The sequence below is a fragment of the Chenopodium quinoa genome, unplaced genomic scaffold, assembly GCF_001683475.1.
Source record: "Chenopodium quinoa cultivar QQ74 unplaced genomic scaffold, ASM168347v1, whole genome shotgun sequence".
NCBI lineage: Eukaryota > Viridiplantae > Streptophyta > Magnoliopsida > Caryophyllales > Amaranthaceae > Chenopodium > Chenopodium quinoa.
Window position 1 is genome coordinate 2,341,334 of NW_018743593.1, and position 15,845 is coordinate 2,357,178.

Below are 15,845 nucleotides of genomic sequence, written 5' to 3' on the forward strand. Positions count from 1 at the left end.
TCAGGGTCTTCTTCATCTTCCCTTTCTCCAATGGTTTTCTGTTATGGTCTCGTTGTTAGCGGCTGCTAAGGATTGGGAGAACTTGGTGCAATTTTTCTCCCTTCTTTGGGCTATATGGTTGTCCCGTAATAATGTACGTTTTCGGCAACAAGCTGTCTCTCCCGATGATGTTTTGCTTCTTGCTTCTCAGTGGAATGTGCGAGGGAGGCAGGCTCAGGATTCTCACCTTCCTTCCTCTACTTTGGGTCCTAGCCCTAGGCCTGTTGGTTCGGGATTTGCTGCCACTCTTGCTGGGGACCCTACGTCGGGGTTTGATATTTGTTTGATTTGCGACGGGTCTTGGTCATCCTCGGATAATTCGGCAGGTGCTGGTTGGGTTCTTCGTGATTGTGGTTCTCCTTCAGTCCGAGGAGGAGGGGCCCGTGCTTCTCTCTCTTCTTCAGCCTTACAGTCACAGGCTTGTTTTTGGGGGTTACGCAATGCTTTTTCTCGTGGTTTTCGTAGGATTCTTATTTACTCGGACTGTGAGCCTCTGTGTCGGATGTTAGGCCAACAACAGAAAGATGAGGTTTCTTTATACTGGTTACTTCGGGATACTCGGGTTCTTTTGTCTACCTGTGCGGCTTGTAAAATTCTTAAGGTTCCTAGGGAATGGGTGTCTCCTGCACACTGGTTGGCTGGAAAGGCTCGTGCTCGGGAGTGTCTTTTTTGGTCTTTTTAGTCTATTGCTTATGTTTTCTTTTCTTTGTTCTCACTGTCAAAAAAAAAAAAAAAAAAAAAAAAAAAAAAAAAAAAAAAAAAAATCAAGATGTCATGGAACTTGTTGTACTCAACTACTTCCTATCATAACTGATGCCATTGGCTGCTGATCTACGTGTCTTTATTCTCAAACTCACCAACCTATACTTGATCTGATCAAGTTGTTTTTTAACACCTCGGAGCAAGTATTCTATATAAACAAAATTCACAAATTTTGTTTTTTTTTTGTTTTTTTAGTGTTTAGAGAGCCACAAGGGCGGGGGTGAGAATCGATCGTATGACCTCCAAGAATTGAGAGGGAAGTTCTAACCACTTGAGCTATCTCTCACTCTCATGTAAACAAAATTCTTGCTGACCTGAAATCCAATATTACGCAGCAAGCAGTAGACAGTAATCACAAGAACAAGCTTGTCCCTAGACTTCAGTTGGAGATCATCACATAAAATTGCACTCAAATGCAACACCTTGCCAAACAAAAATGACGGAGCAACAAGCTAAAAGCTGTGGAATAACATTTTCAAGCAACCAATTACAAATACAAGCTATACTCCTCAAAATGTAGCAAAATTATATCACAAGCTTTAATCAACTAGCAAAAACAGATTTTTTTTTTTTCATTACAATAGATGTCCTAAGAAGAATGCACATGTAACTCAACGAGTTTAATACAGCTTGTATGTATGTAGTACACTTCATTACAAAGACGTGGTCACTGGTAAAGATGGGAAAGGAATGTAGAATCACTAATACACAATTTGGGAGATTCTGCTCCAGTTCAGGAGATAGAAAGATGGTTAGCAGTGAAATTTGATCGGGCTTCCAAAAATAAATGAAGGAATTGGTAGAAATGGAGGCAGCGGCTTGGATGAGAAAGAGAAGAAAAATTACAAGTTCTTTTTGTGCTTCCCTGGCTTTTCCTTCAACTTTTCAATTTTTCCACTTACAACACTACTTTGGTTACTGACTGACCCTTCTTCAGCACTGCACATTTGAGACTTGAGCCTGAAACCCAACTTCTTGGACACATTTCCCCAAGCACTTGAACTCTTACCTCGACCAAGTTTTTCAATTTCATTTCTCATGTTTGTGCACTCCTGCTCGAGCTCAGAAACCCGCATTCTCATGTTGTCCATTCCAACTTTCAATACCTGATTCTCTCTCACTGCGGTAGCCCAACCTCCTTCATTGGATCCAACAACGCCACTTCTCAACTGTCTGGAGCCTTCAAGATTCTCTGAAACCAAAAAGCAGCCAGCAATCGAATTCCTTAACTGGAGCTGCTCAAAGAAGAGGACTTGTACTACTATTCTTAGGGGCAACCTCTCATTCTGGGCGGCATGGGTACAAGCTTCCAAGGATAATTTCTGACAATCCATTAGCCTACACAATTGTTCTCTCTCTGCTTCTGATAACCAAGGATGAGACTGCATATAACAAAATCATCATTAGACACACAGAAGATAGGGCATGGGGTATAAATGAATATAAACAAACTTACAAATACCTTGATAAGGAGACAGATCACAAAAGGAAAGAAAGAATAAATATAATAGGTAATTAGCCAGAATACAGGAAACGATAAATATAGACTGTACTGAGAACATTACCAGATCTTCAACTTTCAACACTCTCTTCATTTTTTATTTTTTTATTTTTTTATTTTTTTTATGGGTGGGTGGGGGTGGGGGTGGGTTATGCAAAGGAGGATCAAAAGCCAATAAAGCTAGGGGTACTAAAATTATAAAAACTTAAGATAGCATACAAATTGATGATTTTTTAAGGCGATCCCTCTCACAAGGCTTAGGAAGGACATGAGTAAATTTGTACAACATTGTAACTGCATTGGCCTTTGAAGTTAAAGGCTATTAACACCCAAGGCCAGAGGTGATCTATGAGTTTTGCCCAAAGCTGAAAGAGGGAAAATGCTTTCTGAAAAGGATACTTTGATTAATAATCAACAGGTGAACCAGATTCCATGAGAAGAGATGCAACAAAATAGATACAAAGTATGTAATTATTTAAAATTACCTTAAGATATATGTCAATAGCACGATAAAGGCCATCATCCAAGGGCCTTGCAAACTCCGGAACAGCTCCAGCAAGGGCTTGGAATTTAGGAAGTTTTAGATTAATATCAGGTGCCACCTCAGCAAGGTACCCATCAATTAATTTAGCAACCATTGTAATAGGGGTCAAAGAAGGTGAGCCTATCAATTGTCCGACATCAATGGAACAAGGGGAGGCACCCCCATTTGCCTGATCCATAATGAGGAAATCCTCGAGAATCCTCTGTACACAATCCACATTATATAGAGTTTCCATAGAATAAGAAAAGTTGGGCATCAAAAGGTCTTCCAAATTTGCTTGATCAAGTTGCATTCCAACTCTCTTTTCCAAAGTTGATAGGCAAGCTGAGTCTGCTCGAAGTATCATGGCAGTTCGAAGTAGGCCAAAAAGGAACTTTGTTGAGACAAGCCCCTTCTGCATGGGGAGCAATCGGTCAATCTCTTCAACCAATAACCTCTGGTCTTCTTCAGACGGTGGACTTGACATAGATGGAGGCCCGAGACGGGAGCTGGAATCACCTTGCCGCCGGTTTAGTCCAGGTAGATATCTTTTAGCATAATAAGCAATGGATCCAGAAATAATCTCTGATTTCAAGCCCCGAGATTCCATGACTGATATCAGCCTCTTGTAAAGAGGGAAGCTCAAAGTTGACGCATCATCATACCACCAATCCGAGCTTGAATTTTTAGGTCTCGCACCTGTGCTAATGCCATTCCACAGAACACTGCCACCAGGACTTTGCATTGGGCCACCATGTTCCACAACAGGCCAGCCAAATAGATTGGGGTCAGTGCTTGCCTTGACAGCCAATGCTTCAATACATCTCTTTGTAATGTTGAGTTGATCAGCAAAGGAAAGTATATTATCACATGTTTGGAGAGCTCTCAAAGACTCTTTCCAACTTTTGAGGACCACTTGAATTAAGAATGTTTCTGTTTGAAAAATCAGATTACCTTCTCCATACTCTTCAGTCATTTCAAGATGTTCAGCAGCACAGCGCAAGTATACAACATTTGAGGATGTAAGTTCAAGTTTCACACCATAACAGAACTTCGCAACAAGTTCAAACATTTTAGCTCCACCAGGCAAATCACTTAAGCTTATAACAGAACCCTCTTCTCCTTCAACAGCTTCAGCAATTAATCTTTCCATGACACCACTCCGTGAGAGTAAAGGAAACTGTAGCAGCAAAGTTCTGAAATATGTCATGGGACTCATGGCATAAAAAAATAGAATACATGTAGAAATTTTGTTTTTTCTTTTATTTTCACAGCAATACGTAATAATCCATCCAAAACTATGTAGAATACATTACAAACGTAATCGCAAACCCATCAAAATCTCATAACCCACCTAAGAAATTCCCAAAAAAAATTAACAAATAAATAAAAAAAAGGACATGAAGCAAAAACAACATTAGGTGCATAAGTTTTATCTTAAAGTTCACTACCAAGAATGCAATAAAAATAACATGGAAATCCTTACATCAATGCTCATATAACCTAGTCCGAACCACATATAATGCATCTAGCATGATTGCATTATCAGCATAAACTAGATTATGCAAGTGTCAAAAATCAAAACTACAAATTCTCATCTTTCTGTTTAATTTTCGAACAGTAATGCTAACAGATATTTGGTTCTGCAATAATCATGTGATTTCTTAGTACGCTATTAGCTCATCTAAATATTATGGTATATTTGTTAGGCGAGAAAAAAGGAAGAAGGTATTAACACCTTACAAGTGTGGACATAGAGTGTAAGATCATTAAGAATATTTCAAGCTAATAAGCAAATTTTCCCTCAAATGGATAAATGAAAAAATGAAAAATCTTGAACTTAGATGGTTTCTATAACAAACTCACTATGGACAGAATAATATTTTTAAACAATTAAATCAGAACATTAATGGTTTAGCCACCTTAATCGTATATTTATGCCAACTATATAGAAAGAGAAATGGCATTTGATCCCAAACCTAGTATTTATCCAGAACTTAAAGTTAACCTACTCATATCTGATCCTTATTCAATAAAGATATATCCCTGAGCACCACAACTTAAGTTTGGTGCATATTGCAAAATTAATTAGTTGTTTGTACAGTTCATGAGGAGTTTCTTACTATGAGAAGAGATGAATGTCTGTATATTTTAAACTGAGTGTGCATATTTTTTCTACTAAATGTGCTAATTTTATTTTTGAACTAATAAAAATTTTCAATTTCTCGAGAAACAGAATAGTGCACATTATGTTTACAATATATGCACATCGAATTTTAGTCAAACTTTTTGCACAATATATATAAAACTAAAAGTTTCATGTTGCAAAAAGGGCTAAATGAAAGAGAGGAAATAAACACAATAATTTCCGAAATTTAAACTCTTGTCTTGTTGTTGACTTATTATAACCATTTTGTTACCTATATTATTGGTTTAACCTGGCTTTATGATTGGTAGATCTAATTTGACACGGTTAAAAGTTGAATAATTACGAAGTATTTTTCAAGGTTGTACATAATGTCTTTGACATGGTAGAGCATACTGCATAGCTAGTCTTATTTTAGAAAGAAATTATAGTACATTTTGTAGAAAAAATAAGCAAATTTAAATGCTTAAGCAAGCTACAATGTATTGGTTGACACTTCCTTAACCCTTATATTCCTCCAATGGAGATAGTAATAACAACGAAAAGGTTCATTGAATTTATCTCGATCCTATAAACTACCTCTGCAATAAATCATCTTTTCTAGAAAACCATCTTGTTTATGTGATTAAAACTTCTCAGAATATTACGGAGAGAAAACAGATTAAAGCTATCATACAGTCAACAAAAACATATTACAGTTAACATCAGTGCAAACTAGAAAACAGAGATTTTCATCAATGGCAAGTTGATTAAATTAAATGGAAAATTGCCAAAAGAAAAGGAAGAAAAGAGGTGCAAATTACCTTGTGGAGATGGAAAGACATTTCTCCAACTTCAACGACAATATCGCTTGGAAGACCAGTTGTGCAGAACCTGTAAGTGAGAGAGCAATTTTTCAAAGTGATAGCAAACTTGATATATAAAAGGAGACTTATATGCGAGAACCAATGGCAGACGCTGCTCATACAATTATGCAAACAATAACAAGTTTCTTGAGTTGTGGATATAAGTTCATAAGTTAGCTAAGGCTCTGTGAGGCATATAGAAAAGTTTCATATGTCCACCACAATGGAGTAATTTTAAGAGCAATGGGGCACATGATTAACAACAATTCCAAAACATTGGTAAGAATGAAATTTCTCAAGTCAGATATGACAGTTTGGTTTGAAGTTGAAACAGTCACTTTTAGTCTTTTGCTCACTGACCTCTCTCTCAGTTCATAAACAACTCGTCCATTATCATTTTCTGCTACATTTTTTTTGTTTGATATCATACATTTAGCCTTATTTCTTCCAATTTAACATTGATGACATGAATTCCACCACCACAACTAATGAGTAATCTAAGAGCAACAGTCTGTGTTACTCGCACGAGGATATCACTGCCAAATTGCTATCTAAAGATATGGAGACAGGACACAACATTTCTGAAATGTAAGCCCTACTTAACAAGAAGATTACATATAATTACACAAAGACTATATTGTTAGCTAGTTTCTTATCTCAATCCCCACAAGCCTGAGAGTCCAAACAGATACATAAAACAAAATAAAAGTTGAGATGACATAGCTTATAATTTAGCTCCATGATGAAGTCTTAAACAAAGTATGCCCTAATATAAGGCCACTAAAAACCAACAAGCCCAAGTTCTAACAAAAAGCCTGATTTAGAGAGAAACAATTATATTCCTCTTATCTATCAGTCTACCTACTCTTCTGTTACAATTTTTAACACTCTTCCCTGAAGAAAAATGCTAGAAACATATATAGATACGAAACATCACCAAAATAAAACGAACAAACTGGCAACATTCATCACAACCCTGACAAAATTACTTTAGCTTGATTAAAAGTGTCATATACAAACATTTTATGATAATGCATTATTCATTCTATCTTGCCCTAGTCTTGGTATTGAATATCGAGCACATATACTTGAGGTAAAAGAAGTAACACTAATCCTAATATTCCTAACCCGAAGAGGCCGCTAATTCGGGATTATAACAGCAATAATATCAAAGCATTGAATAATATAGAATGAAACAAAAATAAAAAATGAGAGAAACCATTACCATGCCTGCCCTTTTCTCTGAAATGCATCACTCTTAGATCCCAACTTCACACAAGCCATTTTTTCCACGATGCAGTCCAAAAATCAAAGTGACAGTAACTTGCTCCCTTCTTCAGAGAACACAAATAAGCACCCTTCAAATCAAATTTACCAAAACCTAAAATTTCAACACATAATCAAATGTAGCCTCTTTAATAAGCAACTCTGCATCAAAATCAACCCTAAACCTCAACAAAATCACCCATTTTAAATGTAAAATCAGCCAAAATTTGAGCAAATCAACGAGTAAAGAAACAAAACCCAGTTCATTCCAATCACAAAACAAACTGCTTAAACAAGCAAAACCCAGAAAAAATAAATAAAAAAAAAAAAAAAAAAAAAACACCACACACTGACAAGCGCACTTTAGGGCGCGCTTTAGAGCATATTTTAGGATGATTTTGGATGTATTTGGGGCCGCTTTGGCCGATTATTACCTTGTTATGCTTACGTTCCCCATATTACGTGCTTCACGGGTTTTCGGTTTGTTTTTGATGTGTTTTCAGGTAATATCAACCGAGTTTAATCGGATCCCGAGCCCTTGATGCGTAACCGAGCTAGCCTTGACCGAAGTCCGAGGAGTTAAGGAAGTTCAAGTGCCGTGCATTGATTACATAGCACAGGCAGCACGGCCGTGTTACCATAGGCACACCCGTGCTGGCCTATAAGCAAGCAACCCCAGGCAAGGCAGCACGGTCGTGCAAGCCAATAGCACGGCCGTGTCAGTATCCACGCACCTGCACGGCCGTGCAGGCCATTAGCACGGCCGTGCCAGATGTTGCCCGTGCCCGTGTCAGCTTCAGTATGAGCCCCGTGCTAGAGCATATTCAGCACGGCCGTGTCATTTTTAGCACGGCCGTGCCAATTTGAAGAAGAAATCCGGTTTACTTACTGACAAGCTAGCACGGCCGTGCCAAATACAGCACGGCCGTGCTGATCCAGGGTTAACTGCGCGCTTGACTTCTCCGCATTAGAAGACGTATATAAGGCCCAACTTTAAGAGGATTCCGCAGACAGTTTTTTAGAGATAGTTTTGAGAGCCTTTGTAGAGAGTTATTGGAGAACGTTCTTAGTATTAGAGATTCATTAGTTTTCTTAGAGATATTTCTAGAGATTTTAGTTTTCTTGGATTGATTTGAAGCAAGATTTGCGAAGATTCTTTGTATTATTCATTGACGACGGATATCAAAGTTCTGAACTTTTCCATTGATTCGCATCAATACAATTGGTATTATTCATTCTTGTTTATTAATCAAGCTTTATTATTCCTTAATCAGAATTCATGTTTATATCTATTATGCTTTTGGAATTCATTATTGCTTTGATTATGAATATGTGTGAGTAGTCTCCTAGCTAGGGTTTCGGGATGAAACCCGGCCTAGGTAATCTATGTAATTGAGGATTGATTTTGATAAACGGATTGTGATTAAATTGATTATATGCGATTGCATGTTAATTCATTATAATAGGAGTAGCTAACCTAGAATCTTGAATTTGATTGCATGATATTCTTGATTTGAACAAGAGATTGTGAATTGAGTATTTCATTATTGAATGTGGTTTGATTATGTATCGAGTAATGTTAAGTGCATGAGAAATCCAAGCTTAGTATTGCCCGTTGTCTTCCTATCACATGATATTGATCAGACTTATAGTCTTTGCATATCCCGTTTGTCTCTGTGATTCCTTGTTGCTTAGTTACCAATGGTTAGGCGGATTCCCGTTCTCCCTAGTGTCTTAGTTTATTGATTTATTACATCTTATTAGTAGTATTTTAGAACACCATTTTCCATTGATTTCGAACTAGCTTAGGTTTAAGATTGATTTGCAATTACTCTCGTTCCTCGTGGACCGAACCTTTATTTGCCATTGTACTTGGTTATAGGGTGTTCGTATAAGTATTGTTTGATTGAGAGTTAGATTGTAGCGACCGATTTAACCCTCGTCACACACACACACAAAAATTAGGTCTAACACCTCAAAGATCGAGTAAATAACACTTTAGAGTACTATAGTTTGCAAAAAGTTTCACTTAAGGTACTGAAGTTTCAAAAAAAGTACTCAACCCATAAGTAACCTACTACAACACGTAAACATTTGCAAAAAAAAATAAAAAAAAAATGCTGACATAAATGCAGAAGGTACTAATGCTTGGGTTCAATGATTTTGGTTGTTACAAACTAGCCGTTAGACCTCAAAAAATTACTTGCTTCCATTTAAATTCTTCCTCATTGCCATAAAATCACACGCAGCAGTTCCAAAAATTCAAAATCATATGCTTGTGGCCATTCTTGAGGACCATCTCATGCAGAAAGTCATACGCTTTCATGCACTTCTCCTTGGTGAAAAACTCATTGACATAGCCTTCTGCAGAATCTAGTCTGCTTTCATGACACTCGTTCCTCATACAAGCTAAACATCATTATTTCATTCACTTAGGCCAAAAATATCATCAAAATAGCCTTACTGCATAATCTAGTCTTCTTAATATCACTCAGTATCCACACAATTAACAATTTAGTAATATAACACAAAGTCACAAATCAAACCGTTCCAAAATCGCATTTCATCCGATTAGCCATCATTAAATCAACCAATAATTACCATAAAATATCATCATGATCATATTCAACCAATCAAAACCCAAATTACACTCAAACAAAAAAAATAACAAAAATTCATTCATTCACAACAAAATTGCATTCAATTTGACCAAAAACAGCATAGCAGCATAATCTAATTTCACTCAAAATCCAAACACAGTCAACAATTTAGTAAAACAACACAAATCAAACAGTTTCAAAATCGCAATTCATCCAATCAACCATAATTTAATCAACCAACAATTACCACAAACACCATCACGATCATTTTCAACAAAATAAAAACCTAAATTACACTCGAACAAAACAAAAAATTAAACAGAAAAATTCAATCGAGCAACAACAAAATGAAATTAAAAAGCCCTAATTTAGCAAAAAACCTGATGATCTTATCAAGGTAATTGGAAACAACGGTTTTCCAATAAGGACCCAAAGCCACAGTCCCTTCAACAACAAGTATAAGTTGCTTGTCCGCCATTGAAATTCAGCTTAGAGCATGAAGATTTTGGCGGGGTTGAATTGAGGAGAGAGAAATTGATTCAAATGTTTGTTGGTTGTTTAATTTGAGATGTTTCGAACAAAAACCCAGGTTGTTTAATTTGTTGTTTTTTTTTAAGGAACAAGAAGGGGGAAACCGGTTAGATTGAAAGTTTGAGTACCTTCATTGAAACTTTTGAAACTTCAACACCTTAGTGAAATTTTTTGCAAACTTTAGTACTATCAAGTGTTATTTACTCCTCAAAGATTCTTCTTTCAAAATTGATAAAGGATAAAAAAAAAATCAAAAAAACAAAAAACCCAGCTCAAGAAGAGCAAGAGGCAGAAGTTTCCAAAATTGGACCTTAATAAGGGGGATATTAATCATTACACTATAATGTACTAAAGTATAAAGGGAACAAAGAGACAGCGTTTTGCTGTAACTTTTTATGGCTTCTAATGACGAATTAAATATGATTTACAAAGGGTAATAATTGTAGCGTCAAGGAAAGGGACCCTTAATTCCTTAAAAAAAAAATTAAAAAAAAAAAAAAAAAACAAACAAACTTGAACATGCGTATTAATGTAGCTTGGAAAAATAACTTCCAAAAAATAGTGTAATCTCCCTTTTTGGGTGAGCATGTGGAGGGTTTTTGCCTTCATCAGTGCTCATGTTTTTCTTGAAATTTGCTGCTTAGATTCTTTTTACTAAGCGTTTCAAATTATATTTTACTACGGGAGTAGTTTTTACTACGAGTAGGAATGTAGGATTACTCTCTCTGTTTTTTTTTTCTTTTTTTAATACATCAATTTAACAGGTACATTTGCCGACACTCAATTTTAACCATTAATATCTTTAATTGTCTATTACGAGTAGTAAAAACTACAGCAAAATTATATTATGAAACTAGACATTATGACTAATCTAATGATATACTATTATATAATAATATTTATTTATATTTTAGAGGTGAAAAAATTAAGTCAATCATGGTATGTGAATAGTGCAATTGTCAAAGTGATGCATAAAAAAAAAAAAAAAAAAAAAAAAAAAAAAAAACAGAAGGAGTATTTATTTTCTAGATAACTCACATAGCTGATACTAAATTAATCTTCGATCCATTTTTTTATTCAAATACTTTACGGAGTACTTGTTTTACTTTGTACAACTAGTTTTTAAACCCGGCCCCAAGTTACTATATTAATTTCATGACTGAATTCCATATTTATATTTAATTTTATAGAATGACATACAACAAATAAATTAGGGGCTTGTTTGGCATCAATTTTGGTTTTCAATTTCCTTTTTTTTTAAAACCAAAAACAGAAAACAAGAAAAAGGTGTTTCCGCTGTTCTGTTGTCAGTTTTCAAAATTATCATAATTTTAATAAGTTTATATAATTTTTTATTCATTATGGGACTCATATCATATATTTTTAGAAAACAAAAAACAAAAAACAGAAAACCACAACAATGACAAACGAACCCTATCTTAGTGGCTAACACGATGCATTTAAAACTTAAAGGTTGTGTGTTCAAATTTGGTACACACCATATTTTTAAGCACGTAAATGAAAGACTTGCATTGTTGCTCGAGGAAGATGTCACGTGACACCTAAATTTCATTTGGAACGCCTTTTAATATATAGTATAGATAGATAGATAGATAACTAGGTTAATTCTCATGTTATGTAGAATAATTTCACACTTTTTAATTAAAGAAGATTTCAATCATGGGAGATTGGTCAAAGAGTGTGAAAAGATGTTATCCCGAATCATATTTTGATTGTATCTTCGAATGATCTGTTAAATTAATCTAAGTCCCTTGTGGGTTTGTTTCAAAAATAAATTGTATTTTTAAAAGTACAATTATATTTATTTTCTTCTTATTTTGCATATACATAGTTAATGACAAATGAAATGTAATGAAAGAGTGAGTTAGACAAATCTAATAAATATGAAAATATATCACTAATAAATAAAACAAAATCTCGCAACTTGGCCATGCGACGACACTTGGCATTCCAGTTTTTCGTCAAGTGTCGTATCACGTTACCTCCGTTTTTTAGTTGACATGTATTCATTTAAAGGAAGTTTTTTTTTAGTTGACATGTTTCCTTTTTGGGAAAGTTTTAAACCTTACATTTACTAGTGTCTCCACTTGCTTTATCATTTTCTCTCATTCTCTCTCCTTTTTGCAATATGTGTGCCTAATTGAACGTATCAACTAAATAGAAACGGAAGAAGTAGGTATTATTGTGACACATAATAAATCAGGGTATTTTGGATACATTTTTTAACATAAAAATTTCATATAATGTGCAGAGTTTTATTATTGATATACTTCTAATATTTCATGTATACAAAATTAATCATAACTTTTAATAAATATAAAATAACTCGGATTTATTTCCATTATAAAATTTAGTTTTAAAAGTTCTTTAATATATATGATCCATTCATAATAAAATTAATTTATTTTTAAAAATAATAGAAAATTTCGTTTTGGTGGAAAAGCTCGGAGGGCAAGAACCAAGTTCTGTGGCGGAACAGGGACTCCATGTGTACTCCAAAATGCTTAGGGATCTCGATTTTAGGGATATGGCCGTCTTTAATTACAATTATATCACATGCCTCCCATGTATGCATGAAAACACCAATAATCTATGTCACTGAGAAAATCTATGAAGAAAATATAGCATAAGATCTGCTAGACATCTCTTACTTAACCATTTTGGCATTAATGACTACGATAAAAGCAAAATGCTTCACAAAACGAGCCACAAACAAAGAAATTAACAAATAAAACTATTAACTGATATCTTAATTCCAGCCTAAGAGAACTTCTTAGTCTGAAATATTATTAGAATAAACCATTTACTTACTGCCCTAATGGTCATACCTCTCTAACATCAAAACTAACTGCAGTCTCTAACGTCAAAACTAACTGCAGCACACATTTACTCAGCTAGTGTAACCCAATAAAAACCTTTATCTGTTAAACCTTCATCAAAATGAATGTTAGCAGACATAAATCCCTAAAACTGAATGGTTTTAACAAGATTAAACAAAGAAATTAACATATGACATAGCAGACCTAGCAAGTTGTTCCTACAAATAGAGCATGATATAATATTTTGTAGGATGAACTCACATATTGATGACAGATTTGTTTGAGATCAAACATAGCAAAATTTCAACTACAAATGTACACCCTTGGCTCTAGGAACTTTGATTTTGTTCAAACAAGTCACTAGAAATCTATAGTAGAAATAACACAAAATAACATCAAGGAGAGTTAGTTCTGCTGTGACCTCTGTGTAACATGGGCACATATTAGACATCTTAGTTATGCTAGTTACTTGAAGAGCCAGCCAACTCAAGCCATACTTTTTCTCTCCATCACTTTTTCTCTCTATCTGATGATGATAAGTAGTAGGAACACATAATGGGGTAACATCACCTTTTCCTCAATTTTCTCTGACATAAATTAGAGGACTTAATTTTTACAGAATAGCTAATCTCCATCTCTTAAGTAAGGCTTTTCACAAAGCAACGCCCCAGTAAAGTTTAACTTTCTTTCTTTTAACTTTTTTCTTTTTACGCTCTTATTCTGCTAACAATATCAATATTTTATACAGTATAAATCATTATCAGATCACGTCGCACCAATCTAAGTCGATCTTTAATTTATTTTATTTACCAACCACAAGAACATTGGAAATTCAATTCTCTATCACAACATATAAAAAAAATATTGATAATACTTCGTATATATTACCAAAGGAGCAGAGCAAATTAAAGAATAAGTTGTAGACATAACAACAGTTTTTGTCAAACTAAAGTAGATACCATTTTTTTAGTTGGAAATATTCCAACCAGATAGCCTGTGACAAAATTTAATAGAAAGAAAAATGCATACCAAAAGAAAAACTCTTGGTTTTAAAGGGAGCTAAAACAAGCAACCATGTAAGAAACCTTCTTACATTAATTGAAAGACAATATTAACGCAAAATTGAAGATGAACAACCGACATAATTAACAAAATTAAACCAACTCATGAGTTTAAACACACAACACCACCACTAGGTTGACAACAGCCCCAACGAACACATCACCACCACTAGGTCGACAACAGCCCCAACGAACACATCTCCGTTTTAATTAAATCCAAATTATTCATGAAACCTAATATCAGCACATATGGCTATACTTTCATCACTTATTCAGTTATTAAAATAATAATTAAAAAAAAAAAGTATAAGCTTCATGCCTAAATATAATTGAACAAAGATACTAAAATCTAAACAAAAAAGCAAGTCTGAATCAAAATCAAAATCTGCCCATGAGATATCATAAATTGCAAATAGCATACCACACTTCACACAGAGAAAGCAGCTAAGTCAAGTAAGCTAAGTCAATCATATCAACAAAAGGCATCCCAAATTCCAGCCTACAACTCCACTGCCACCTCAACCCATGCACACCATACCTCACGCCAACCCACACAACAATGACACCTCTAAACAACAGCAAAACACATTGCAGCCACCTAGCATCCACCAGCCTCATCCCCTCCCTCCTCGCCGCTGGCAACAACAATAACAGCAGCAAATCCCCTACTCCTCGCACCATCCAACAGCGCAAGCAGCCACCTGCTGCAACAGCCGCACCTCTGCCACCGTCTTCCCCACCGCAAACCAACAACCACAATAAGCAGCACTGCCCTCACCTCTTGCCGACCACCACATCTCCGTTTTGATTAAATCGAAATTATTCATGAAACCTAATTTTCTTAGTTCTTAATCATCCAATTTGATTTGAAATTAATCAAGTAACTGACAATAAACAAAAATTTAATTCGAATTTTAAGCTTCTTATTGAACTAAATAGAAAAGGGATAATTAGAAGACCCCTAATTGGAAGATTTACGCACCTTTAAAACTCGATAGAACCGTTTTTGCTGAATTTCAAAACATCCTTCATGATCCAAAAGCAATGCTGATTGCAATGCTTAGAGGAGAAGCTATGCAGGAGGAAGGAGAAGTTGTGGAGCAGAACAAGAAAGCCGCCCGAGTATGGAGCTTAAGGGAAGTAGTTCAACTTAATTTTTTAGTGAAAAATAAACATATACAACTGATAATTTCGACCAAAAAAAAACTGTCAAATTAAAGTTGATTCAATGGAGGCCAAGAGAAAGCTCAAAAGCTTCTTCAATGGAGGAGTGATAGTCGGTTCAGTGAAGGAGAGAGCAAGCTCACCACGCCGAGAGAAAAACTCAAACGCTGCTTTTAATGGAGAATTGAGAGTACACTTTCATCGAGAAGACAAATTAAAGCTCACTAGTTGCTTTAATGGAGAATTTGAGAACGAAAAAACACATCAATCTTAAATGGAGTATGGAGCTCGTAAAATGCTTCAATGGAGGAGAGAGAAAATCAAAAGGGGGAAATCGGGTCAAACCCTAGGACAGAGAGTATTTGGTACTAAAGTTTTCATGGTGGTGTTACTTGTATACAATCTGTCACTCATGTTTATTATATTTATCTAATCTAGTTCTCTTTCTTCCTTAAAAACAAAAAAGCATCATTGACTTAATTGTATTATTAGTTCCTTATTATTGTTTTGTGATTTGGCTGGAATATAAAAGGCATTCTAAACAAATATTGAACCCTCAAGTAATCC

At 35.1% G+C, this 15,845-nt stretch overlaps 1 protein-coding gene across 5 annotated transcripts; it reads right to left on the minus strand.

Annotated features, from left to right (window-relative positions):
• Positions 1–1,238: 1,238 nt before the first annotated feature.
• LOC110682783 (BTB/POZ domain-containing protein At1g30440-like) lies at positions 1,239–15,695 on the minus strand. 5 transcript variants are annotated; one of them, XM_021859122.1, is made up of 5 exons: positions 15,097–15,695; positions 7,042–7,147; positions 5,775–5,844; positions 2,788–4,005; positions 1,239–2,183 (listed from the first exon to the last, which is right to left on the minus strand). In XM_021859122.1, exons 2-5 carry the CDS (start codon positions 7,098–7,100, stop codon positions 1,644–1,646), a joined length of 1,887 nt encoding a protein of 628 aa, XP_021714814.1. In that variant the 5' UTR covers positions 7,101–7,147; positions 15,097–15,695; the 3' UTR covers positions 1,239–1,643. The 5 variants fall into 5 exon arrangements, with proteins under 5 accessions (XP_021714814.1, XP_021714813.1, XP_021714812.1 ...); XM_021859121.1 differs by having other exon boundaries at positions 7,042–7,150; XM_021859120.1 differs by having other exon boundaries at positions 7,042–7,174.
• Positions 15,696–15,845: the final 150 nt, after the last annotated feature.